General features: G+C 41.3%; 2 protein-coding genes across 3 annotated transcripts in view; both read right to left on the minus strand.

Annotated features, from left to right (window-relative positions):
- Window positions 1-95: 95 nt before the first annotated feature.
- On the minus strand, window positions 96-13,575 carry kl (klotho). Its single transcript, XM_033611136.2, has 13 exons — window positions 12,746-13,575; window positions 10,974-11,404; window positions 10,805-10,884; window positions 10,524-10,686; window positions 10,254-10,359; window positions 8,842-8,991; window positions 8,230-8,465; window positions 7,093-7,288; window positions 6,549-6,727; window positions 6,214-6,321; window positions 5,916-6,021; window positions 5,540-5,666; window positions 96-3,895 (listed from the first exon to the last, which is right to left on the minus strand). The coding sequence occupies exons 1-13, from the start codon at window positions 13,460-13,462 to the stop codon at window positions 3,558-3,560; spliced, it is 2,937 nt and encodes a 978-aa protein (XP_033467027.1). The 5' UTR covers window positions 13,463-13,575; the 3' UTR covers window positions 96-3,557.
- A 5,268-nt stretch (window positions 13,576-18,843) lies between these two features.
- pds5b (PDS5 cohesin associated factor B) overlaps window positions 18,844-27,726 on the minus strand; it is a 40,300-nt gene continuing 31,417 nt past the window's right edge. The window contains exons 24-35 of one of the 2 annotated variants that reach the window (XM_033647417.2): window positions 27,448-27,571; window positions 27,013-27,217; window positions 26,370-26,484; window positions 25,842-25,974; window positions 25,613-25,732; window positions 25,156-25,218; window positions 24,898-25,043; window positions 24,147-24,219; window positions 21,633-22,045; window positions 21,419-21,499; window positions 19,404-19,500; window positions 18,844-19,290 (exon numbers count right to left, since the gene is read on the minus strand). In XM_033647417.2, coding sequence (XP_033503308.1) covers window positions 19,258-19,290; window positions 19,404-19,500; window positions 21,419-21,499; window positions 21,633-22,045; window positions 24,147-24,219; window positions 24,898-25,043; window positions 25,156-25,218; window positions 25,613-25,732; window positions 25,842-25,974; window positions 26,370-26,484; window positions 27,013-27,217; window positions 27,448-27,571 — 1,603 coding nt within the window. In that variant the 3' untranslated portion in view covers window positions 18,844-19,257. Of the gene's footprint in view, window positions 19,291-19,403; window positions 19,501-21,418; window positions 21,503-21,632; window positions 22,046-24,146; window positions 24,220-24,897; window positions 25,044-25,155; window positions 25,219-25,612; window positions 25,733-25,841; window positions 25,975-26,369; window positions 26,485-27,012; window positions 27,218-27,447; window positions 27,572-27,726 lie in introns of both variants that reach the window. The other variant, XM_033647409.2, reaches the window with a different exon arrangement.

The raw sequence follows: 27,726 nt of genomic DNA on the forward strand, positions 1-27,726 counted from the left end.
AGACAGACTGGAAATATGGAGAGAGAAAGTTTCAAGCCTGGATCAAACCAGAGGTGTTAAAGTGTCTTCGTAATTTTGAGATCTAACACGTCAAACAATTTTGTAGCAATTTATTGTCTAGTTGAGCACTAACAACAGATAAATACTCATTTCAGTCAAACTGCAAATGTGTGAACAACATTATTGAACATAAAAACCCTCAAAACAGTCTTTTGAGATGTTCAGTCAACCTCTAAATGCAGGTACAAACAAGGGTAAGTTCTCCTTTGGATTCTATGGGAAGTTATCTGATGGAGTGTAAGCAGTCTCAAAAAATGGAAACCCCTAATAGATGACCCTTGACATTTCTAATGGTGTAAAGGCTTAAAAAGGCAATTCCATGATTATAGCTGCTGCGCAGCGATGGGTCAGGTCCGGGCATTTTTAGGCAATTCTGAGCAACAAGCAGAAGAATTGGAAGACATTTAGGAATTTAGCAACACAATCTGCCTTTAGCATCAGCTGAGGCTTGAACTCAACCTCTGAGACTAAGAATCAATTTCTATCTCACTGAGCTAATTAGTCAGTGATAATTCATGTGTAGCTTCACAAATTGACTAAGCCAGACATGCAGGTTTAGCAGCCATTCATGCATGGAATTTATTTTAACAATGATTGATTTGCTTCATAAGTGAAAAACTGATGTTTAACTAGTTGAGCTATGTGCAAAGTGAGAAGCCTCAGATTCACACTGAAGTACTGACACTGGATCTTTGTGCAAAGTTTGGTTTATTTTCAAGCATGAGAAGGCAGATTTTCTAGCAGAAAAAAGACTTGTAGATGCTGCACAGTGATCAGTCACGCTCAGGCAATTTTAAGCAATAAGCTGGAGCACAAGAAGATGATTACATTACAATGTGGACTCTGCACCAGGTGAGGCTCGAATCCGCAACCTCTGGAACCTAAGACGGTCATCTACCGCTCTCAGCTAATTGGCAAGTAGCAACTCAACAGTGGCTTCACAAATTGAGTAAGCCATTCACTGTTGTGTAGGACAGCAGCCACCCCTGCATGGAAAGGCAGATTTGAAACCACTGTAAAAAATTCCGTTATTAAGACAGAAATCTGAAAATACACATATTGCATCTAGACAGCATGGAGATGTTGGTAATTTGTTTGTAACAATGATTGATTTGCTCCATAAGTGAAAAACTGATGTTCAAAATTGCCATTTTTACATTGACTCCAATTGTTCACATTAGAGAAAAATTCAAAATGCTGTCAAAAATTCAGTTTTTGAGATAAAATTCTGAAATTTGCCACACATCTACCATGACTGTAGAATTTTGTCATTTTTTCATGAACATTGAAGATTTATTTGACAAGAATTTGCATGTATATGTTTACAGTACCGTTTACAGTCAAACATTTTGATGCACTGTAGGCTCAATTTTTGATAAATCAAAAATCTGAGAAACAGTTTTTGTAGGACAGTCTGAAGATGCTCTGTAGCAAGTTTGGTGTCAATTGAGCAAAAATTGTGGGAGGAGATGGGTTTAAGAAGTTTTACAGTTTTTGAAAAAAAAAACAGAGTGATGAACTGCATAATTTTTAATAGGTTTAAGTGTGCAAAAGTTTCTTCAGAATTGGGGCTACAGTTTGATGAAAGTTGTGAAGTTGTAGCACGTGTGGTTGATTTGTTATGAATTTTCAAATTTTTGAAATTTAGACGCTTGCTGTAGCGCCACCATCAGGACTATTGGCTTGAGTTTACAGTTGCGGATATCTGGCATGAGACTGGACCTTTGTACAAAGTTTGGTGAGTTTTCACCCATGGGAAGTATGATTTCCTCAGAAGAAGAAGAAGAAGAAGAAGAAGAAGAAGAAGAAGAAGAAGAAGAATACCTAGGATTACAATAGTGTCCTGGCATCTTAGCTGCCCGAACACTAAATATACACAGTCATCTGGGACTGATAAGCTTTTATCGACTGTTAGGGTGCCTCACAGGTTTGGTAACAAACTTTACATAATGTTTAATAACAGTTGTAACACCTAAAATGTGAAGATAATTGCACCACATTTATTATTAAGACTTCAATTATTATAAAGGTCAAAAGAAGTGCGATAATTTCGGGTATAGACTGAACTCCACGCTGCTGAACGATGGGCCTCATTCACCAGCCGTTCTTATGAGGAAATCTCTTCTTAAAACCCACTTGTGCAGTTTTCATTAAGATTCTGACACAGGAATGTTTTTTTTATTTGGGATTTGTTATGAGGTAAGAACAGAATCTACACACACTCATGAGCACACTTGTGCATATTTGAGAACAGGTATGTTTGTGCAAAATAAGTGCTTATTGTGTTTTCTTCAATTCCACAGTTGTATAATATCATAAAATTGAAATGACTTTTTATCATTTAAACTAATATTTCTATAATTTCTTAATTATTTTACAAAGCTTTGGCTTTTAATTCAAATAAACACTTGGCTAACACATCAAAACTTCATCTAAATTAACTGGGCACCATGCTATCCAATAATAAGTGACTGAACACGTTATTTATAGGTACAAAGTAGGCCTATTTCTGCACTGTAGGCCCCCTGGCACGATGGCATATTTTATAAGGTTGAGCCGAATACTCGGACGAAACAAGTACCTGGTACAGATAATGTACTTTTTGCGGGTATGAGTATCATACAAGTGAAATGTGTCTATCTGCACTCATGAAAATGGAAAACCCTCCATTTGGTAGATGTGTTTAATTCATTAACTTACATCTATTTAAGGAATATTGCAACTTGTGGTTAATTCATATAACTTTCAGGCATAAAATAATGATTTCTGATTAGGCCCAACCCATGTTCGATTTAAACCACACCCACTTCTGCCATAGCCCCGCCCATTCCAAGATACAGATAATCTAGTAGGTTAAACAGATACAGATAATGGTGTACTTATTTATCCCTCATAGTTACTGCTGCTGCAAGATGATGCATATCGTGCCATAAGGAGGTAACACATCCTCCGGGACCATGTTAATCTATTTGTAGAGAGGTACGAGGGCAAGCCTGTCAACCTCCAATGGTCAGCGTCTTTCTTCTGTGTTTAGCAATAATTTTTCTAAATCTCATCAGTTGTACCGCCATCTCCAGATACAGTGTTCACTGAACGAGTAAAAGCATTTTGTGTTATTTCAAATCCACTACTGATAAAGACTTTCACAGGAAATATGACAGCTCATTTGGCGTTCACTTCCTGCAGAAGGACCAACACCTCAGAACTATTTAAATAGTTTTGTTTTATGTTTGGAGTCTGGTGCTCCACCCTCTCTAGATTTTCCTTTGGGCATTCATGACTTAATGTTCTCAACTTTTCTTTCCACTTTCTGTGTGCGCAGACAGCCCTGCAGCCCACAGTTCTGTGGTTTAAGAACATGTCATGAATCTGACACTGACTTTTCTTAGGACCTTTCTCAAAAACAAATTTAAGAACAAACTTAGGAAGATCTTGGTGAATGAGGCCCAACAAGCTCAGTTATTTTTTCCTTGATTCATTTATAAAAAGAAAAAACCTCAGTAACACTCCTTCTGTCTCTTGGCTGTGTAGTAGATGATGAGGCCCAGGGTGATCAGCACCCCTGAACCTACCAGAGTCAAGAAGCCCACCACAGGCCTCTTGACCAGCACATGGCAGCCGAGGCAGGGCTGAGTCATGCTGGGACACTGCTGGGGCGCTGCTCCCTGAATGGGGAAGCCGTTGTGCTCGATAATGTTGCGATAGTTGGAGAGAGAGGCCTTGATGATGATGACCTCTTCATGGACGTGGCCGTACAGGCCGAACCCAGGGTCCCTTTGGTCACTCAGGGCGTAAGCGAAGTAACCCTTCAGGTTTACGCCGTCCAGAATGTACGCTGAGGAGGGAGGAGGGAAGAAAGCGTGAGGAATTCAAGACTAATTTTCAGTTGCTGACAGAAAAAAAGTAACATTTCACCTTTAACATCTGAGACAAGTCCTATTAATGTGCTGCATCGTCAACAATTGTGACTTCTCTATAAAGACATACTTTATATCATTACAACTGTTCTTTCAGCCCCTCAGAGGATTTATAATAGATACATTTTCGCCCTTCCCTCAAACCCTTCAGGGATCGCTCCGAGGACAATCACCCTTGGAACTTTGGGGATATTTTGATGGGACACCACCACACATCCCTCTAAAAGTTGCCTAACTTGGGGGCAGGACCAAATAATATGAATGTGGTTTCCAGTTTGTGCACCACATTTTCTCCAACACTTGTCTGAATTGGATGGAGCCCACTTAGCTGTTACTTGTGGGGTCCGGAAATAGCTTGTTATTACTTTCCATTTAAACTCTCGCCAGATATTGGAATTAGTCGTCAAATTTGCCTCACTGCAAATTTGCCACTAGGTGTCTGGTGATAGTTTGTTAGGTACTGTTTTAAATAAGACGGTAATAAGAAGCTATTTATAAAATGTATTTTATTGCAGTGTGACAGTCTGAGATAATAAATAAATGACAAAAACAATGTTTCTACACAGCTCATAAAGGTTAAACTGCTTATAAATCTTAGGGGGCCCCTTGGCCTTCACCTGCAAAATGACACTCAATTAACACATACAGTCCAGGAAGAGACTCAAAAGACCACAAATAGATGCAAAGGAACTGCAATGACACACAACATAACAACAAAAATGGGCAAAACAACTACAAAGAGACACAAAACGGCCAAAAAAGACACACAAAATTGTCACACCATTGTCTCATAACCTGCCCATTGTTGAAGTAAAGTGTTATCACATCATTTATATAGAACATAAAGCATCAGTAGATTGAAAATACCACCAAAAGAAGTTATTGTTTGCAGCTGTGGAAAGTAACTATGGTAATTTCAAGCACTCTAACAAAGTAATTTAAGAGCATATTGTCAGAGTATTAGCATTTAGCATGATTTTTGTACATTGCTCTTTGGAGAAAATGTCTAATTATAAAACAAGTGACATGTTTGATTTTACAGGTCACAACTATAAGAACTTTCAGAGATCAAAAGGTTTCATAAAGCACTCAATATTAGGATGAATACATTCCTCATATGCCATAGCTGATTTATTTCAGTGTAAACATACTGTATCAATTTACACTCACTGTTTTCTGTGGGTGGTTTGCCCCCTAGTGGTGACAGAGCACACCACAACATACAATATGATGACACATCACAGCTTCAAAGAGGCAGCCGAGGTCCCAGTGTAACCCAATAAACTCTACAAGGACAGGTGACTGGACAGTGAGTAACCTCGACTCCACAGTACAAGTGTAGAGTGTTGATATTTTTGTGGGGTCTGAGTCAGCTGACTATTCACGGGTCAGTGACCTGAATACCTGTCTAATAATTAAGCTCTGCAGAGGCCAGTAAGGAGAAAAACATCAGGGCCCTCTAAAGGACTCATCTCTCAGAACACAAAATGCGGTGATAACAATATTCAGCTCACGCTGCATTAATCAAATCTCCACAGCAACATGTGTTGGTGCAGTCTTACCTTTCAGCGCCTCGTTGATGTAGTTGTACAGGTAGTAGACTCTGAGGCTGTCTTTGAAGCGCGCTGGGTCTTCCTGGACCCCGTTAGCCATCACATACACAGGTACGTCACTGTAGTGCTCCCTCACCTTACACAGCAGGAGAGCAGTGTCAGTTTATCTTATACTCCTATCATGGTATCGATATGTTATTGTTACATTGTATATAATCTACATGTGTTTGTCTCAGATCAAACTCCATCTGAGTTGTTCGCCCTTTGCTATGTGTCTACGTACCTGCTTACTGGTTTTCATACAACAGAAAAGGGTCAGTAAGCTCAACATCGAGCTATTTAACTATTAACAACACTGTGCAAGACAAGACGAGACCAGTCTCACCCAGTTGAGTGCTTTCCTCAGACCCCAGGGAACAACAGGCCTCGGGGACTTGATCCAAGTGGTGTCTATCATGTGCTGGACCTCGAGCATGGCTGTGTAGGTGTACCTGCACACATGGAGATAATACAGAAGCCATGAAGCATATGAAAAATCTTATCTTGTGCCTTCAAGATACTGGAGGAATCACTACATCATGGCAAAAATATGTCTTCAACTAAACTTATAAAACTGTATCTCTCTCTTTTGTTTCCTGTGTGCATGTTCATCAAAATAAAGACGACCAATGATTGTATCTTACGAGTCTTCCTTGGCATGTGTCACCAACTTGGTACTGAAGTGACTGATGGCAAAGAAGTCATACGTCCCTTTAACCAGCTGTCTGTCCTCCTCATTGAACACAGGCAGGCTGTAGAGACACAGAGGGTGGCATTTATATAGAGGATTGTGTAAGAGCGGTGTCTAACAAGTACACATTGGTAACAAATTCAACTCTTACATCTTGTTACAACTATAAATACAATGATACACTGAATTACAGAGGTCAGATCTATTTGAATTTCTTTACTGTGATTCTTGTGTTTCATCTATAGCTAACAATGTAACTGTATTGAATTATGAATGAAGTATCTGTACTCAAGTGAGTTGAGCTGACGCAGCCAGCTCCTCATGCCCAGAGGATAGTCCCCGCTGCCAAAGACCGGCTCTGCAAACCAGCCAACACGGAAGTCTAACACCCTCTTGGCTGGTTCGACGTCTTCGCGGCTGAATGAAAATGCCGGCTCCACCCAGTCCATGTGCAGAGCCAGAGACACCTGAGACACGATGACAAACACGGTGCAGGTGATCATCTGTGATGTTTTTATTCTCCTGTTGATGAAGTTACTCATGAAAGATTTTTAGGCTACATTTACTTTATTCACTGTTTATAACACATTGTTGAGCACAAGGAAGCTTTGTGTTTTACATCACTTGGATCAGAAAGAATATTTTGTTTGGAGTAAAGAGAAGCAGCACAAGCAGCCAGAGCCAACATGAGTAAACAAACAAAAACAAATCCTACACGCAACTTTCTGAAAATGCACTGTACTGACAAAAGCTGGCTCTCTGAATACTTACATATAATAAAACAACAATACAAGTATTCAAATATAATTAATAAATCAGTCCCTCTACTGACCTTTCCTCCCTGTGCGTGTCTGAACTCGCGGTCATAAACATGCCAGGCCAGAGCGTGCGCCCGCAGCATCTGATGACCCTCCTGGTAGCTCACCACCTCATCATTGGGTTCATTCAGGGTGATCCATATCTTCACATGGGCGCCCAGCTCTCTGTAACAAAGCCTGGCGTAGTCTGCAAACGCCTCTGGAGTCTTCCTGTGTAAAAAGTCAGGTGCATAAATTGTATTTATGCCAAGATTGCATTTATATCAGGCACATTTTGATAGATATAAAGAATTTCACAATACAAAGTAATTATAATATGAAGAACACGTATTGCAAAACACTGTAAAGCTCACGCACATTTACATACAGAGATAAATCATAGGAGATTTATTAACATATAAAGCTAAATGTTGTTCCAGTGAAGATGAAAATGCCAATACATCACATTGGCTGTGGGATTAGTGATGTTGCTTTATTACAGGAAAAGGACAGATGACACCATGGCAGCAAGTGATAGCTGTTTCATGTTGATGGCAATAAGGACAAACTGTTCCTGGGAACATGTTTACTTTGACATCAGACCCGTCTGTAAATCATCGGAAATAGTAATAAACCTCACCTGATAAAGATGGATGTTTACTGGTCCTGTGGTTGGAATAGATTTCCAAGAACAGTCATGAAACTTGCTCAGACATTAATTTGAAATAATAAGTCATCTAAATTTTAAATTCAAAGAAGAAATTGGCTTTTCAAGAAGAGTGGTGAGATAGACGGAGATAGTCTCCTACTTTAGGCATCAACCATCATAAAACCTGCAAAGTTTTTTTTTTTTAAAGATATTTTTATGGGCATTTTTTGCCTTTAATTGTAGGATAGTGAAGTGTGAAGGGGGGAGAGAGAGAGGGAGAGACATGCAGCAAAGGGCCACAGGCTGGAGTCGAACTCGTGCCGCTGCAGCAACTGCTTGTACATGGGGTGCCTGCTCTACCACTAAGCCACCAACGCCCCACCTGCAACATTTAAACCTGGAGTGACATCACTTCTTCTGCTGCTTTCAAATACCCTTTGCAAGTATTTAAACCTTTGAACTCTGAGCAACTTACTGCAATTTCTCTCAAAAACATGGGGGAAAAAGGCAATGAGCATCTGACCTGTTCAGCCACTTGTTGGCGGTATCCAGGGGTGCCGGCAGGCTGCTGCGCAGGCGTGTGTGGTGCCACAGCGTAACCACAGGAGTGACATTGGCCTGCAGCAGCTGACGGGTGAAGCAGCGGTAGTAGCCCAGCAGGGTGGTGTTGGGATGAGCCACATCACCTGTAGGCACCACAGCGGACCAGTTGAGGGAGAAGTGGAAGTGGTTTACCCCCACCTGCTGGATTTCATCCACCTACAGACAGAGAGGAGGATGAACATGTCACTACTTTAACGTTTACACCTACAGAGTGAAGATAGTACCTTTTTAATACAAAGGCTAGATGCTGGGGCAATACCCTTTGTGAGAATGCTACCAGAAGCTTTCCTGCAATTCAGTTTGCACTATCAAAAGTATAAATAAGAGTACAATTACTAACAAGCTCTTGATTTTAATTTCAAATACAGTAATCATGTAAAGGAAGAAAGGCCTCTCACACCTGAAGCTGTTATTTTTATGGTATCTCTGGAACGAATGCTTTCCAGTGCACAATTGTTCCTCTTCACTTGCTCTATTTTTGAGAGTGAAAAGCTATTCCAAAGATAAACGTTTGACCTGTGGAAAGACCCACCTGTTGCCGAATGGTGGCGTAATCAGCACAGTGTGCGTTTCGACGTAAAGGTGGCGCACTGAGGCCCTCCAGCCTCATCAGCTCCCCGTTGTTGGAGATGTTCCACAAGTAAACACTGGGGTCTGCAAACTGGCTGGGCGTGGTCTCCACCTAGGACACCAAGACACACACCAATGTAACGTTTGCCTCATACACACAAATGCAAATAAAAGCCAAATGGGGCGAATCGATAGTAACAGTTGGTCCTGTGCTGTGTAGCTCAGCTGGTAGATGGTGTGAGGATTTGTGGTTTATGATTAAGAGAGGATGAACTGTCGCGGCTGTTTCTGAGCTGGACTTTCACCATGAAATCTGCAAGTTAATAATGTGATGAGCATGACTTTAAATAGACAGGGAGGAGAGGGGCTGCAGCTAATAATTTCCTTCCTTAAAACACTACAGAGAATAAAAAATAATACAACTTCTGAATACGTCTTTTGCTTTATGGAGAGTTAACAAAACTTCACACATCACTAAATATTAGTGAGCTTTATACTGAGTCTCTCAACCAAAGTTAATACATTGTTAACTCTTCTTTAGGTCCGCCTGTTTCCAAGAAGGCATTCTAGATCAGTGGTTCCCAACTGGTGCCGCCACAGGGTCCAGATTTCTCCTTAGTCATTAGTTCAAGGTCCACACATTTTAATATATTCAGTGTCATACTTGTGTTTGGCCATGTCTTCGAGCTAGTTTTCCATCTCTGTCAAGTAGCTGTCCGTTAGTTACTCACATACAGGAGGAAAATGCACATCAAACGTGACAGAAATTCACTGTACTTCAAAATAAAGTGTGTTTTTCACTTGCGTCCATTCAGAATGGACCAGAGACCCACCAGTTGGGAACCACTGTTCAAGGTGTTTCTTCTAACAGACCTCTGCCCTTTGGCACTCTCCACAACTCCCCTATCATACCACAGCACTCTCATACAGTTTACACATTCCTTCCTCTCATGCTCAGCCCACACATACACACAACTGGGGTGTCTACAGGTATAAACACTTACATTTAACTTATTGAAGCACTGCAGATAGGTATTGCAGGTAAGTTTTATGTACAAATATGGTTGTCAGAGTGACTTAGGTTAATCTACATTTTGCAAACAGGTAAGTGCAAGTACAAAGTGACAGGACAATGGAATCTTCATTGGTAGATTTAAAGATTTGTAACATCAGAAATATGGACTTTCACACAGACGAGCTTAAATCATGATGACATGAAGAAAAAAGATGGATAAATCTAATTAGATCAAATATTTGTGGCCATCAAGACCTCAGCTATTCAAATTTATCACTGTTTTATGACATTTAAGACATGACATTTAATATAAGTATTTTATAGACCTGCACACACCCTGAAAACACAAACACACATACCTGTATGGAGTTGGCCGATACTCCCCAAGCAAAATCACACGGGAAGATTCCCTGTGCTGGTCTGTTCTCTGGAAGCTCTGGGAATCCGTTCTTCTGGATGACGTTTCTTTAGGAATAATGAAGAATCATCACTACAGGAGGAGCTGTGCTGAGAATTAAACTATCTCTGGAGTTGTAAGGCATCAGTGCCAATCTGTGCACATTTTAATAATATAATATAATATTTTGCTTCCTTTGTCAGAGCCCCACTTGTCACACCCAAGCACGTACCTGTAAAAGGTGGCGGATGTCTTTGGCTCCCTCTTCATGTCAGGAGTGTTGAAGTCAACGTAGTAAAGTCCCTGTCGTATCCCGTATTCCCTGTGCCACTCGAAGCCGTCCATCAGAGACCAGGCGGTGTATCCAATCACGTTCACACCGTCTATGACGATTGCTGTATGCCAAACACAGATTCAAGTCACCAGCTCTTTTCTATCTTGAGATTTCTGTCTGATGTAAAATGGTTCATGCTGATGTCAGATTTGTTGTGGTGAATGTGTGACATTACTCACATTTCAGTGCCTCTGCGATGAACCTCTTGAGGTAGTACATGTGTTTTGGGTCTTCTGTCTTGGTATTGCCGAGGACGTACCTGTGATGAGCAGCAGAGAAAACACAACGTTCCACAATACAGCAAACACCAGGACGTCACAGATGAGTAATCACAGCATCCAGACCTACCAGCCACTCTGCACCACGAAGATGGGCGGCTTGTCATACTCAGCGTTGACCCAGTAGAGCAGCATCCTCAGGTCCAGGAGCTCCTGCTGCCGAAACTTCAGGCTGTCATTGATGAACTGGAAGCTCAGGGCCGCTCCGTGAGAAAGGGCAAAGAAGTCAGCCGTCCCCCTCACCTGCGCCCTCTCCTCCGGGGTGAAGGAGGGCAGCCGTGAGCCCAGCCTCGCCTTCATGCAGGGAGGGTAGTCTCCGTCTGTGAACAGAGGCCGGGCGAACCAGCCCAGGACGTGGTCCAGGGAGCACTGGCACTCTCGCAGGCTTTCCAAGCGGGTGCGACTGGGCTTGATCCAGTGAGAGGCCAGCGCCATGGACACCTTGCCCTGCTGACGGGGTCGGTAGTGGCGGTTATAGAGATGCCACGCAGCTGCATGAGCCTGGAGGAGAAACAGATGGACAGAGAGAAATGACAGACAGAGGAAGGGAGAGGAGAGGAAGAGGTTGGATATAGATGAAAAGGATGGTAATGATGACAGAAAGAGAAGGTCAGGGGTGCAAAGAAAATCCACCAGTCAGACATTTATATCATTTATTTAACCTTTATTTAACCAGGAAGTCCCATTGAGATTGAAAATCTTTTTTACAAGAGAGACCTGGCTGAGGTAGCAGCCAATAAAATCACATTTAAAATGCAATAAATACAACAAATGATACGAAAATCCACAATAAAACAACAACTATTCAAACACAGTGGCCTCTCAAGAGAAACAAGCACATGTCTCTATCACCTAACAATATTTTATTCAGGTCGGTGCAGCTCAAAGTGCTTTACAGGTGACTGAATAACCAGTAAAACTAATAAGAAAATTAAAGAATGTCAATCCTGGGTCTTTGTCACATTACGATTCCCAAAGCCATGGCATACCTTTGTTTTGTAGGTTTGTTAAAATTCTAATAAAAATTCAATCTAAAAAAAGGCAATTAAAAAATTGAAATAAATATTTTTTAATAATTAGATAACTGAAAAATTATAAAATATAATATTATTTTAAATATTTAAAAAATAGAAATCAGAATTAAAAAAAAGATGATTAAAAAGCCTTAAAAGGAATAAAAAGATTATAAAAGTGAAATAAAATGAACGCAAAAAAGTAGATATAAGCAGTGTTTCTTTATTTTTACACCTTTAAAGAGGAATATTGTACTTTTTACTGGCTTACTGGACGACTAAATTAAGTAGATACTTTTCATTAAATTTTATTCCAGAACATATCATCATAATCTAAATGCATTGTTATGGATTAAGCTATCTAACTGAAGTACTTCGTCATTGCTCCATTTGCTAATAAAATGCTGTTCACACAATAATCCTTATTCAAATCAATCAGTCATAAAAATCCAACATGTCTAAAAATTATACACTAAATTCTGATACTTAAAATATGTCCTAATGCTATGTCTGTTTTCCTCAGTTGTATCCTTTATGTCTTTTTAATGTTGTCATAATTTTTCTGTATGCATTTTTGTGTTCCTTATAACATTGTGAAATTCTAATACTTTTAGAATATTAGATATTCTAAAAATTAGGGTTAAGTATTTGGGTTTTCTGCCTTTCCCTGCACTGTATATGTTATCTTTGAATTTTTTTGTGTTTTAAATTGTGCAAAACTAACAACATAAACATAAAACAGTGTTGTATTGCTACACTCAAAATAGAGAATATCATCAGAGATAAAAATCTAATAGCTAAGACTCCTAAAACTGCTCCTGGCACTCACCTTTAGGAGAATGTGTCCAACCCGGAATGGGAGATCAGGGTCGTTCTTGATCCCGGGAGCGACCACTCCGGTGCCGTACCCGTGCCACGCCACCACAAACGGATTATCAATGGTGATCCAGTACTTCACATCATCCCCGAAAGTCTGGAAGCAGAAATCAGCGTAGTCCTTGAAAATCCCCACCAGCTCCGGGTTGCTCCAGCCGCCAAGGGTCTGCTGCAGGTGGTCGGGCAGGTCCCAGTGGGAGAGCGTGATCACCGGCTGCACGCGGATCTCCTTCAGCCTCTTGATCAGTGTCCGGTAGTAGTTGGTGCCGATTTCGTTGTAACTCCCGCGCGTGCCGTTGGAAAATATCCTGGACCAGGACAGGGAGAACCTGTAGTGGCTGACCCCCAGCTGCCTGATGGCACGGATGTCGGCGTGGATGTTGTGATAACTGTCGCTGCCGACGTCCCCGGTGGTCATCCGGTTCCCACCGCGCGTAAAAGTGTCCCAAATGGAGAGCCCCTTGCCGTCCTTGTCGAACGCGCCCTCCACCTGGTACGCCGCCGTGCCCACCGCCCATATGAAGTTCTTTGGGAAGGTATCGTAGAGGAAAGCCTCGTCTCCTGGATAGGGCAGCTTACTGAAACGACCCCACGTTTTCAAACCAGCGTTGGGTTTTGCTGCCGCAGAGGTGAAGGCGAGAAACGCCAAAAAGGCGCGCAGAGCACTCATAGTGCCGGTCAACACTGGCCTCTGATGCCCACTTTCTAACTCTGATCGTCATTTAACCATGCTTGGAAGCTTTCTGTGACTGTACAGCGGGCTGTGAGGTGCAGCCAACCGTGAACCCACCACACGCCACCTCTCCACATCTATCAATTATTAGCCAAAGCACCTGACGCACAAAGGTCTCCAGGCACAACATAAGAGCCCCAAATGATCAATCGTTTGCAAAGCAGAGGCACTTTAGTTTAAGCTGTAACTAAAGACATACATGAGGAAGTCTCATTTTAATTTTTTCAGGCTGTTTAAGTTGTGCTTTTCCTTCAAAGTGATCATTTCTACCTGGATTTGCTGACACATCAGGAGAGTGACCCAGGTGCACGAGCCCTAATATGATCTCAGTAAGTGCTTCATTATCATACATCCTCAGCTGGCAGATCATCTCATAACTCTATTTCAGTGTCACATGTCAAGAGCACAAAAAACTCATCTGCATTTCTCACTGGATCAAGTTCAGTCAGGGGATGATGGGGGGAGGAAAAGATATGAAAACAGCAGTCAGTGTACCCTGCTGCAACATGGGCCCATTACTTCCTTATCTTCCTGCTTTCAGCTCGGTTGCTGGGAAACTCAGGCCTCTTAGTGCTGGCCATCTTGGTCCATATAGCACCTGCATAAATAACTCAAGAGGTGTTAGCCTGTTGGATGGTGTGTGTGTGTGTGTGTGTGTGTGTGTTGTAATAAAGGAATAAACCGTCAGCATTCAGACTGAGGCATGGCAACCTTTTCTGAATAGGTAAGCTATAAGATATTAAGCCCATAGTATTTTAGATTGATTCTGTTTCATAAAATAAGTTTTGAAACAAACAGTAAATAGAAAAAAAAGGCATAAACCCTTTCAATATTCAGTTAATTGTGGTAGATATTTCCTGATTCCAGTCTCTCCAATGTGAGTGAGAAATCCATTTTCAAGGTCTGATCTTAACCATTTTCTCTTCTGCATTCATGACTTACGAACAGGTGGAAAAACTAGAATTACTGCCTCGCTGTTGTTTGTCACCATGAACCAGTCAAGGTGCAGTTACAGTTTACATCCATGTCTGTCCAGAGTCATAGTGGTGTTGTGTTTTTAAAAAGGAAACTACAACCACTTTCAAAATTCCTATATGTTATTCCTGTGGTCTAAGATCAGGCTACCGTTCATTGTCTATGGAGCAGCTCCAGAATTGAGAGTGTAGCTTATGCTCACAAACACTGATCTTTCCTCGGCCATTTAAGTAACATATTGGTTCTTAATTTAGGTGGAGATCCCCTTGAAGTGTTTCTGCAGAACATTATGATGTCACAGTGAAGTTGGCCTTTGACCTTTTGGATATAAAATGTCATCACGTTTTTCTCCTCTCATACATTTGTGTGAAATCTTGTCATAATTAGTGTATCAATTCTAGAGTTATGGCCCAAAACATGTTTTGTGAGGGTCACAGTGACCTTTGACCTTTGACTACCAAATATCAAGCAGTTAATTGTTGAGTCCAAGTGGATGCTTGTGTCAAATTTGAAGATATCCCCTCAAGGTATTCTTGAGGTATCACATTTAGAAGAATGACACAGACAGACAGACAACTTGAAAACATAATGCCTCTGGCCGCAGCTGTCACTGGCACAGGAGCATAAAAAGATTTAGCCAGAATAATCTAAGTTCCTAAAACTATTTTGTTCTTAACTGTGATACAGGTGGGAAAAAGCTATAGATAATATAATCATATACAGCCCAGCAAGTGACAAAGATGAGGAATGTAGTCGCTCATTATGTTTGTCCTGAGAGGCTGGTAGTTTATCTGATGCAGGAAAACAGACTCATCTGGCAGCCGAGCGGCACGTGACGACGGCTGGTCATGGATCATAACCACGGGCAGAACATGGTGTGTGGGTGTTTTTCCACTGAGCTGAGCTGCACTGGAAAGTTCAGATCTCAGGTGTACGCACAGAAGCACTGCTAGTGTCCATATATAACACAGGAAGAACACCATTGAGTGATGCTCAGCAGCACGAGAGAACGGTCTGTATGGCTGAATCAGAGCCAGTTCAAATACAGGGCTCATAACTCTGAGCTTGAAGATGTGGACAAACAGTGGAGAGAGGCTGATACTCTATTCAGATGGGGAAAATACTGTATGTACAAAATAAAATCTCGAAACAAAGACAACTTGTGCTGTTTAATCAAGTTTTAGTTCTTGGCTTAACGACAGAAACTGTTGCTTTTTGCAAACATTGGCAAAGTTTAAAGAAATCCAAACTTTGAGTTGAATAAAACAATTCTTAAGACATCTGAGAGGCTTAATTATTCAGCCATTTAATCAGTTTCTGTCAACATATGTAGTGTATGCTGTGTCACGTAAAGCAATACCTTATATAAGCAAGAATTCCCTACTCTGGTAGACTCCATACTCACTGGAAGCGGCCACATCCCTTTTTCTTTCTTCTGTTTCGGCCTGACAACAGAAAAAAATAAAGCAACAACATGTTTCCATCAAGGCTCCTAAGGTAACATGTTGGAGCCACTATAGATATGAGTTCATAGTAATACTGTATAGAACTTCTGTCTGTCACAAGGATGGTGTCATCAATTAGCAGTCCCAGTTCACAAATCTATTTTTAGTAAAACACATTTGGGCTGCAGCAGTACTTACTTAAGTCTTTGTATTCACAGGCCATTTGTGAAAGCCCTCCATCAGCTCCGGTCTTGTGCCTCTCAATGCAGTTGCCATCATGACAGCCTGTTTTATCTCTTGCTCTGTGCTTCTTCACCAGGTAGTTCAGTCTTCCTTTCTTTCTGACTGCAGCAGTCACAGCTGCCAATTTCTCCCTGTCATGTGGTGCTACAATACATTTTAAACAGTGAATACGTTTCATAGGTTTGATTAAAAAGGTCTGATCTTATAGACCTTCTTCACAGCGTAAGTGTTGACTTCTCATAGTAGGGAAAGCACAGGTGTAACTAAGAATATCACCAATGGCACAATGCCGGGACCGTGAAACTGAAGCAGCTAAATGGAATGGAGCCATCATTAATCTGATTATTTACACCTGTGGCTTTCTGACTCTGCCATGTCACAATGTTTGCTGTGAAAAAGTTTGTTGGAACTTTCTGAACATGTGCCACTGAGAATTCCCTGCTCTGATGTGTTTACAGTTCTAAGCAAATTGATGCGCTTGTGCTAAACTACCTAGCTTCAGTACTGATAATATCCCTCTCTATGTAATTGTCGACCAACCGCTCTTGCTGACACGCTGCACTGACATATTCCCAGTCACCTGAGGAAGAGCAGCTCTTCTGTTCTCCTTATATCGCACTAATGCACAAGAATAACAGTCAAGTGTGCACTGTCGACCACCGTATCAGACCCTATTTATCAATATGCTTCCTCTGGATCTAAAGGCAGATGTCATTTTGCAGTGGTAAAAGATGTTTTCCTTAAGTAAAAATTGGGATACTGTGAAAAGTACAATACTCTGTTACACGTGAAAGCCCTGCATTCAAAATCTTACGCCATCAAAACATGCTTAAAGTACAAAAAGTAAAAGTATGGCCCATTTCAGAGCCACACTGGAGCCTATCCCAGCTGATATTGGGAGGGAGGCAAGGTACACCCTGGACAGATCACCAGACTATCACAGGGCTGACACACAGAGACAGACAACCATTCACACTAGGGCTGCAACTAACGATGTTGACTAACCTGTCGATTATTTCTTCCATTAGTCGACTAATCATTTCATTGTAAAATGTGTTAAAATGTTGAAAAATGTCGGCCTCTCTCTCCCAAACCCCAAAATTATGTCATTTAATGTCTTGTTTCGTACTCACGCCAAAGGGTTTTAGTTCACCGTCATGGGAGAGTGTGTGAAGCTGCCAATATTTGAACATAAGAAGCTGCAATAGGAGTATTTTAGGGTACTTTTATAGTACTTTACTATGAAAAATGACTCAAACCTAAACGGTTAGTCGACTACTAAAATAGTCACCGATTATTTTGAGAGTCAATTAGTCATCGATTAGTCGACTAATCGTGGCAGCCCTAATTCACACTCACACTCACATTCACACCTAGGGCAATTCAGAGTCACCAATTAACTTGCATGTCTTTGGGCTGTGGGAAGAAGCTGGAGTACCCAGAGAAAACCCCACGCTGCCACGGGGAGAACATGCAAACTCCGCATGAATCCCAGGATTCGAATCAGGAGCCCTGTTGGTGCAAGTTGACAATCAAATATATGTAGTGGACTAAAGAGTACAATACTGGCTTCCAGAATGTGTTTGAGCAGAATCATACAGTAGCAGAAAATGAAAATACAAGTACACTGAAATTGTACTTGAGTAAATGTACTTCTATTTCCTGTTCAAACACTAGCCACTTGAGCAGTCTTTGTGATCAAAGCTCCTGCCATCTGTACTCCAACAATCACAAAGTCACACAAGATCTATCTGTTCCTTTTGCCATCCTGATACAAAATGAGAATCAGCTGGGACTGCTCAGCATGTTTATACACGCCATAGGACGTCGCATGATTGTACCACTCAGTCAACCTATGCGGAAGTGTCTGCATTCATTGTTTCTTCACTCATTAATTCAGGTTTTCCTTTGAGTCGTTAACCATCTGCGTTTGTGTAAGACAAATGACTGATATTTTCATTTGTGATGTTACATATTGCATTTTGTTGGCAAGGGGCCACTGCAGGATTATACCCTCCACGTGTTTGGAGACAAACTAGCACCTGTGTCATCCATTACAATCACGGAGGGTACAAAAAAAAAAGATTATTTTTCAAAATTTCTAAAGCCCACTTAAGTCTAGATGAGCCAACTTTGATCTGGTTTTGGTTCTTCCTGATTTCCGGTACACCTGAAGGCATCACAGCTGATCATCTCCTGCAGGAGGAGCAAACCGCTTCATCCAAGACTTGAAAAAGAAATAAAGAGAGATCGAGCATGTCGGGTTTTATAGAGAATTATATTGATACAACGGAGGATCTGACTGGGTGGATGTGAAGCCAAGTTAATCAGCAGTGACAAACACTACAACCACAGCTGCTCATGACTTCCATCTACCAGCAAGTACAAACCTAAAAATGAGACGCACACTACAATCTTTTCCAGAGGCAACTCTACATTTGGACAGGTTTCTGACATTTTTTTTTGTTTTGTTTTAATTTTTTCAATACATGGTAAAAAAAAAAAAAAAAGGTTATTAATATACAGAGCTGTAAACAAAAAACGCATGTTTGCTTTTAAAGTAAAAGGACACAATTATCGCCACAAAAAAAGATAATGGTTAATCTCTTTCAGTTTTTCAAAGTGTGACACAGAGGGAATGATTGATGAGCAATATTGCTTTATGGGAGCACTTTAATAATAATAATATCGGCGGGTAAAAGGCTTTACAGCATCCCCCCAGTCAGCATCAAACACAACAACAGAACATGAAACAGACATAAGAGACTATTTACAAGAGTGAGCTTTTTTTGTTTTTCTGTTAAAATCATTTCTACTTAATGTGGCGAACATCATCACAATGCAACACAATGCAACAACCCACAGCTGATGATACGGATGTACGGATGTAGTGTGCATGTGGAATATGCAAGTGTGTGAATCTGTGTAACAGTAGGAGTGTCGGCGTATGAAAAGTTTAAAAAGTTCAATGTCCATATTTTCTTCCCTACGTCATTCCTCCACAACTTCAGAGCAGATGCGCCGCTTTTGTTTGTCCTCCCTCTTTTCATTCTTTTTTTTTTTTTTAGCTCATCTTCTCCGCCCTGCTGCCTTCTTGCGACCCTGGAGGAGACACAAATAAAACAGTCGGGTGAAAACTCTGGACGGGAAACTGGGAATTTAAGTGAAGAAGTGTGGAGGAATTTCAGATATGATTCATGCAACAGTTTCAGAACCTTCGGTGTTGGCTCTTCCTCCTGCTCCTCCTCCTCTTCTTCATCGTCTTCCTCAGAGTCGTCTTTAGCAGCAGCTGCCTTCGATCGCCCACCACGCCTGGATACAAGAGGAGATACTCACTGAATCAGAATGCCTCAGCGTGTTACAGGGAGACATTTGTAAAGTTAGAAACATCACCGACACCCACTGACCGAAGCTCTAAGCTGCAGCTTGGCTCAGCACAGAATGTCTCGGAGTTTTTGTACTTAAAGGTATCACAACGTATCACCCACCAGATGACACATGTCACTTTCTGCATTGAGTTGGATACCTGTGGGTGACCTGCAAAAAAGTGATTTGCACGCAGTATTTTGTCCTAATCTTATTCTTGGGTTTGGTTTTGGGAGAGAAAAAGGAGATGCTGGTTGGATCACAGGTGTTGGCTGAGAAATAATAGAGGTCTTGCCAATTGGTTTGGCCGATTAATTGGCACAGATAGGACTTTATATAAATTATAATTAATGGTGGAACAGGGCTCCGATAGTGGCCGATAGCTGTAAAATCCACTTGTAATGTGGGTGTGGCCCTAAGGCTTTACACGGAGTACCCCACATGCAAATACAAGGTAATGTGTGCTTTAGATCATTTGTATGATTTGAATCAAAGTTAACAGATGTAGGACAGCTTTACTTCTTTATTAAGGGCATAATAATGTTGCTGGTTACAGAACAGCATCATGTGCTTTTTCTGTTTTGCTAACCAGGGAAATTATTAGTAGCAAACCACTGGCAATGAGTGTGAAATTAATTTCTGATGATCTAAATGACTATTAACTCATAATTACTTAGAGAGCAGGAGGGGCCGGCCCAGTGTGCATCAGCGGTGAACGCACTAAAAACTTTCAATCTCCTTTTTGACCGTACATAAGATATAATATTCTCAGAAAACAATTATCCCCGCACTTTTATGGCGATACAAAATGTGACTTTGTCCCAGGGAACAGCTGTTTTTACCACAAGGCGGTTGAGTGGTGTTCATGTCATAACAGACCTGTTTTCAATCAGTCTCTCCCCACAGACGTTGTCTCTTACAGCTGCTCTGCTCGATTTTTACTATTTTAATGCTGTTCTTACACTGTTCAAGTGCAGCCGGGGAGTCCCACATAAAAATTATTTTATTCTGTGTCCCGTCATTTATGTGCAGGCCACATTTAAGCTATTTGTACACAATGTAAGGACAAGAAACTACTCAGCAGGGCAGGTGTTACTGGCCGATTAATCGGCTATCGGCTTTTTCCTGCTCCAAACTGTTGTTATTATATCAGCCATTAAAAATCCACAATCAGTCGACCTCTAATAAATATATTCTTAAAATAATAATAATGATTTAATGTTTTAATGTTTTAATCCTCTGACTTCTGACTGTGTGTCGGCTGTCTTCTGGCCCAGCTGGAATATGAGAGCCGCTTCAATCAGGTGTGCTGCTAAGAGGCATGTTAAGTGTGGAGATGTGCTGCTCAGTATAATGAGAATAAGCAAAAAATACTATTTTAAGTGAACTGCCTGAATTATCTTCTTTTTGAAATATCTTAGTTTCACATGTATAAACATCCCAAAATTATCACTTTAAATGCACTGCCTACTAAGAGAATAATTTAAACAGTGCATGATTATAGAATTTGTGGGTTCCGGGCAGGCCATGCATCTCATGTCAGCAGCTCATCAGCTCATTAGGTTGCAGAATTAATCGGTCCTATGTGTGGATGGTGGGGCAGGTGTGATATTGTGTGTTGCATTTTTGGCTCATGAAGGGGTCTTGAAAATCAGACCTGTGCAGCACTCTGCCTCAAATACTCTTTCTAAAATTAAGGAAAAAAGCTAGGCTGGTCCATTGTCATTACATTACTCTACAGTGGCAGGTAAAATAAAATCTAAAATTTATTACGCACAAATAATATTCCAAAGCCCTCACTATGATGTTGAAAATATTTATGCTACAGCCTGAGAGATCACGTAGCTCGTGTGCATCATCTTACACTGGTTTCTTGGCAGGTGGCTGAGCTGATTTGGGTGGACGTCCTCTCCTCTTCTGCGGTGTGGACTCTGCTGACTCTGTGCTGCTGAGCGAAGACAAAACACAAACGACACCGGAGTTTGAGACAAAAATGAATCTGGCTGACAGAAATCTCGACAGCAGATGTTATCAGGGAAGCTGACCCAGCTTCTCTGCAGGCATGTACTGTTCCTTACCCTTGTGATCGCCGCTGCGCCCTGGCTTGCCGTCCTCCCTTGCTCTTCAACTCCATGTTTTCACTGCTCCTGTCATCATCTTCCTCCTCCTCCTCTGCTTCCTCCTCTACCCTCTCCTCGTCCTCCTCCTCCTCCTCATCCTCTGGCGGAGGAGCTGCTTTCTTTCGCCCCCTCTTCCCCTTGGAGGGGGTATCCTGACTGGAAGTGGCAGACTTTGGAGGTCGGCCCCTGCGTCCTTTTTTCGGCGGGCTGTTCTGTTCATCCTCTGGCCGGTTGTCCTCGTCCCACTGGTCCTCGGACTCGGCCGCTGCGGTCGTGTTGGCTGCCGCCTTCTTGCGTCCACGCTTTGGTTTACTGTCCTGGTCGTCACTGGAGGTCACGCCACGTTTGCGACCGCGGGGCTTTTCAATATCCTGTAAAGACAAAACAAAATGTTGACAAGGGCTGATGGGCCTCCTGCTGAGCTTTAAATGATTTTTTTTTCTGATCGGTGATGTGAAGTTGTGAAACTGTCTGGTTTGCACAATAGTTTTGCTTCCTGTGAAAATAAACTGCTTGAAAATCAACATCTACTTAAATTAATGCTGGAAACAAGTGGCAAAATACTTGTCAATTCTAGTACAGTCCTGTGAAACATCTGTACATTGATAACTTTTGCTAAAAGATACCTTTATTTTTGACTCTTTAGAGAGGGGAGAATTGAATAAACGGCACTGTTTATGAAATAAACAAAGACAAAATGACGTATGCAGCAGGTCTAGAGGCTGTTATGAATAGTAGTTTACACAGCGTGTACTTGCTAATCCTATCTTGACTTAAATCCAGCGGGTGTTTGCACAGTAGAATCAAAACACAGAGTCACAAGGGTTTATGACTGGCAACACTTCACTGGATCACAGCAACATTCCTACTTGTCCTGAGCAACTGTGTCATTTCAGATCACGTTTTGTTTATCTGTGCACTCATAGTATGAAACAGTTGAATAAAATCTCAGTTTTACTTTGCTTAGAATACTTAAGTTTCTGCAAATTTGCAATCACAATCACATTGTAAACAAAAAGCAATTTTGTTATTGCCTGTTTATCCTCCCGGTGTCGTGGGACTTCTTATCAAAACACAATTACAGTCATAAGACGGAAAATAGCTTCATTTCCTAGAAATAGAGTTGTGTAAATATAAAAATAACAATACCAACGACCTTTCCAACTGGGGGAGGAACATTATCAAAAGGATTATGGCTCTGTCAACATTAACTATCTCAATAGTTGGTTCATATGACTCAATAATGTGATATTTTCAGGATGATTACTGGAACTCTCAGACAAAAATAAATAAGATGGGAGGAGAAACTCTCTCTGTTAATGTGGATGTGATGACCAAGCAGATAATCAACACTGAAAAAACACAAATAATTCTGAATTATAAAACAAAGCAGCTTGAAGTGCAGATGAAACAGCCTTTTGAGAATATTTAGCTTCAGTATCGTGACCATAACTCTGAGCAAAACAGGATGAGCAGGCAGGATATAAAGATGGTAGGAATTGTTGAAAAGTAGGCGTGTAACAACAGCGAGGCCTTAACGGTGTACACCAACAGGATAGTAGAATAGGTCAGGAAGACAAAAACAGAGCCCATCATGTGCTCCATGTAGTTTCCAAAGAAGTCCACTGTAAAATGTCTTGCACATAACCACGTGATGTCACAGACACCGCTTTTCTCAAAGTGAATACATTCTAGCCACGGAGCCCGTGACCACAGTATTTTAGGGAAACAGAAGAAGGTTTAAGGTGGCAAACACCCAAACACACACCGAGGTACAATGCTGTTGCTAGCTAGCTAACACACTGACAACTCTTAGCTCAGAGCTGCTAAAAGTTACAGATCGATTGATTGCTTCAAGTCGAGCAAGTCAGTGTGCTGTGCAGTGTGCTTCTGGGGATGTTTTAGTGCCCAGATTTTACTGCAGAGCGAGCACTCTTGACTTTCACGCTACTCTTTGGTACAGACAGCTGCAGGCGTGCGTTTCCATCGTAAGGCTCTGATATAACATTATCTGCTCTCTTCTGCTTGAAGTGGTGAAATTGCAGCTCATGGATACTTTATATGACACAGTCTCTGGCTTTTGTTCGACATCTAAGGTTGTCGCACATTTCCAGTCCATCATTAGCGCTGTTAGCTTGTTTATGTTACATGAATGCCGCTGTCACACTGAATGTCTGGCTTAGCCCTGTTCAAACTTCAGAACTTTATATGAAAAACAAATAAACAGACAAAAAAACAATGTGTAGTCAAATATTCGTATTTTTAACAGCCTGGATGTATTTTGATACAAAAAACATATATTTTCTGTAATTTCATTGGCATATATTTTTAAAGAGGTGCATAATATGACCAAAGATGTGATCTAAAGGGGTTAAAGGGTTTTCATTTCACCTTGACTTTACTTTTCCTATTATAATAACCACTCTCCCATCACAGAAGATGTCATATCTGCATCCAAAGAGGTTTTAATACCTTGTCAGTGCTGTCTGCTCTCTTTAGGCTGATGTCCTCGTTTTCACTGTGATCCATCTCTGTGCTGTCATGCCTGAAACACACAAATTGTTAATTGTGAGTATTTAATACAAGCAACGAAATGCAGCTCAAGTGGAACAGGTAACAAGACACAGAAGCATTCACTTTCAGTATTCCTGTTGGGTCATTTATCAGTGAACATGTTGTTTTCTTTCATTTTCATTTGGTGTATAATTAGATCCAGAGTAGTTTCTGTGTAGGTTCAGTGATGACGTCTGGAACTGGATGGGATTTAGTATCATAAGCCCAATTTGCCCAGGACTAGTATTACCTGGGGACCTCTGGTAATCTGTATTGTGGAGGTTGTCTGTGATCCTTATCCCATGCAAATCCACCATGTCTGTAATTTGTCAAGTGAAAATTCAGCCTCAAATTACCAACCATATTTCATCAAACGCAGAGGTCGTGTGATAATATTGGTTCTGTGCAAATCAACATGTCAGTGATTTGGGGTCGTATTTAGAATTTCTGTTTTCTCTGCGCCTCATTTCTGCCTCTTTCCTTGTCATAGAGGCTGTGCTGGAAATTATAAAAGTTTTGAAAGAATTCTGGGTGCTGAAGGCTCATCTCACTACACAGCACTGCAACCTATTTGCAGAAAAGCAAGCTCAAATCAGTTAGAAGAGGGACGGTTGACATTAGGGTTTGATCTTGTGACGTGAGCAGTGTGTGTCAGTAACATGTCTTGTACCTGGTCTTGGTGCGCTGTGGGGAGCCTGGGTTGGACGAGGAGTCGTCGTTGCTGGCAGTCTCCATGCGAGAGGCTTTACTCTGGAGCTGTTTCCCCGCTGACGCCAGTGGCTTGTTTACCGCGCCCAAAACGTTAGCCGACTTGGGCTTGAGGAGTGAGAGATGACAGTTGGAGTTGGATATGCGCTCCATCCAACGAAACACAGAAATTAAGATGCAAAAGCCAACATTAACATTTCAGAGGTGTGATTAAGCTTACCTTTCCTGGTGTGAAGAATGACTTCATCTCTGGTGGGAGATAGTTTTTTGTGTTGCTGAAATTCTAAAAAAGAGAAAGAAATCTTAAGGGGCTTGTTTGTGTAGAGAATAAATGTGAGACACAAGCTGGGGATTATGAGAAGGTTTGATCCTGCCAAACAATCTCATTAGTCGAATATGTGCCAGCTATGTTGATAATTCCCGAGTTACACAAAGAAGTGGGATGCAGGCAGTGAAACCAGGTTACTACCAGCCACCACAAGCACGGAAACATAATCCAACACACAGCACATCTCTGTCTATCTTTTAAGTAACACTTCTGTATATGCATTTTTAAAGAGGTGTATATGCAGATCTAATTAGCGGCTCTGTTATTTCTATTAAAAAAGAAGAGTGGAATTTACTACAGTGGCAGAAAAAATGTTTTCTTGATGATGCTTAGTGCTGCAGACACCAACCTTGTCGGGCTTGGTGAAGAAGCTTGAGGGCAGCACAGGGTCTTTCGGGGACTCCAGGCTGTAGGTGGTGCTCTTTGACATGATGATGTGCATGGCTACATCGCACACTGTGTAGAGTTTCTGTGCAGAGAGACGTTACTTGTCAGCAGGATGGCAGTTAGAGCAGTGAATGAATAAGTACTGTGCATCTGATTTCTTCAGTTCATGAGCTTGCAGACGTGATGTGTACCTCGTTGGTTTTGGGATCGCTGGAGGCCTGGGCATCTTTTGTCTGTTTGATATTTTCCACCATTTTCCTGATGAAGGCGTGGCTGTTGTTCTCGTTCTTGGCCATGATGATCTCCAGGACAAACCACAGAGCCCTGATAAGGAGGGGAAGTTTGACATAAGCATACAGTCTTTGAATTCAAAACACATAGAATACATAAGAAGAATTCTGGCCATAATTTCCTTTTAAGTTCCTGGACATAGATCTTAAAACTCTTTGGATACTGCAGATGCAATTAATGAGTAATGGTGCATTAAAGGTAAAGACATTGAGTCTCTGTGGGGGGAGAAGTTGATATTATTCAGTCCAAGTGTTTTTATAGCCAACACAGCTGCAAGTATAGTTTTACAATTCTATTCTATTCTATTCTATTCTATTCCATTATGTCTATTTTCATGTAAAGCACATATCCTGCCCTTATTGTAAAGCACATCCAGCTGCATTTCTTGTATAAAAGGTGCTATATAAATAAGGTTGATAATTACTTACTCTTTAATTTCCTTGAGCTGCTCGATGTCCTGTACTTTGACATAGTCTGGGTCATGTGCCAGCAGGTGGATGGTGTACGGCACCACATACTCCGGCAGCAGAGAGAACAGCTTATCTGTTGGCAAACACAGAGTACTTATTACACCAATATTATCTCATCACAACAGTGGGAATGATTACTGCCAAGTGCACTGATGTGCACTACAAGGAAAGCAAAAGTTCTCATTCATTTCTTTTTAATTTCCCCCTTCCAGTCATCTCTACCTTTTAAATATTCTGGTTTTAGATACAATATATACTGTAGGATCTAATGCTTTTTAAAACTTTTTCAAGAAAGTTTCTAAACCAAATTTAAGACTTTCTTATTCAAGCATCACAAGTTATGCATAAATGTAAGTACATGTAGTCCCATGCGGAGGTGCAAGTATGGATAAAGATGAAGAAGATGGATAAAGATAAAGATAAAATGTTTGTCGCAATTAAGACCATAAAAATTAAAATGTAAGAAAATAAATTTTAAGACTAAATACTTATAAAACTGAATTTAAAGACCTGCAGACATCCTGCTCTTCTGATCACAACAATCTACAAATAAAAAACAACTGTTTCTATTTTATTTTCAGATTTTGTTCGGTTTCTTTACCGCTGATGGCAGCGTGCTGTTTGAGGTACTCTCGGCGTATGTTAACGTTTTTCACCAGGCACTGGCGAGCGTGAGCCCTCCTCTCCTTAACAGGGTCCTTGGCACACAAAGCGAACACTGCCATGTATTCCAGAGGCAGACGGAGGCGGCACAGGCCCCGGTGGAGCTTCTGGGAAAAACACTGTCGCACCTGGTAGCATTCATCCTGGAGAGCAAAGAGAAAGACGCACAGAGAACAGTGACAATTACAAGGAGGAGAAGGGTTGATGACATGATTTAGAGCAATACGAGGAGGGAGTGTCGAGGTGGAGTGAGGTTGGATGTTGGAGACAAAAAGGTACCCGGTGGTGGCAAATCATTTCAAAACAACATGAAATCAAAGATATGAAAATGAAATAAGCTGCATGATCACAGGAGATTTGTGACAATTCTTACATTGATGACAAGAGCACACAGCTGATACTGCTCCAGCGTGATGATTTCGTGATAGCAGGGCTCCTGTGCCAGCTTCAGCAAGGCGCACGCTGCCGCCAGCCGCAGCCTCGACATGTCTGGTTTCCTGGGGGATGAGGGGAAGGAGCAGAAGAGATAAGAGTAAACAAGGATTTCTTTATTTATCTGCAAATGTGTTTACGATTAGAGCCTAACATCTCCCTGGGGTCCCCGATACCCATTAAAACATGGCGCTTCAGTGAAAATTACAGGATTATAATG

This window comes from Epinephelus lanceolatus, chromosome 11 (assembly GCF_041903045.1).
Source record: "Epinephelus lanceolatus isolate andai-2023 chromosome 11, ASM4190304v1, whole genome shotgun sequence".
NCBI classification, from domain to species: domain Eukaryota; kingdom Metazoa; phylum Chordata; class Actinopteri; order Perciformes; family Serranidae; genus Epinephelus; species Epinephelus lanceolatus.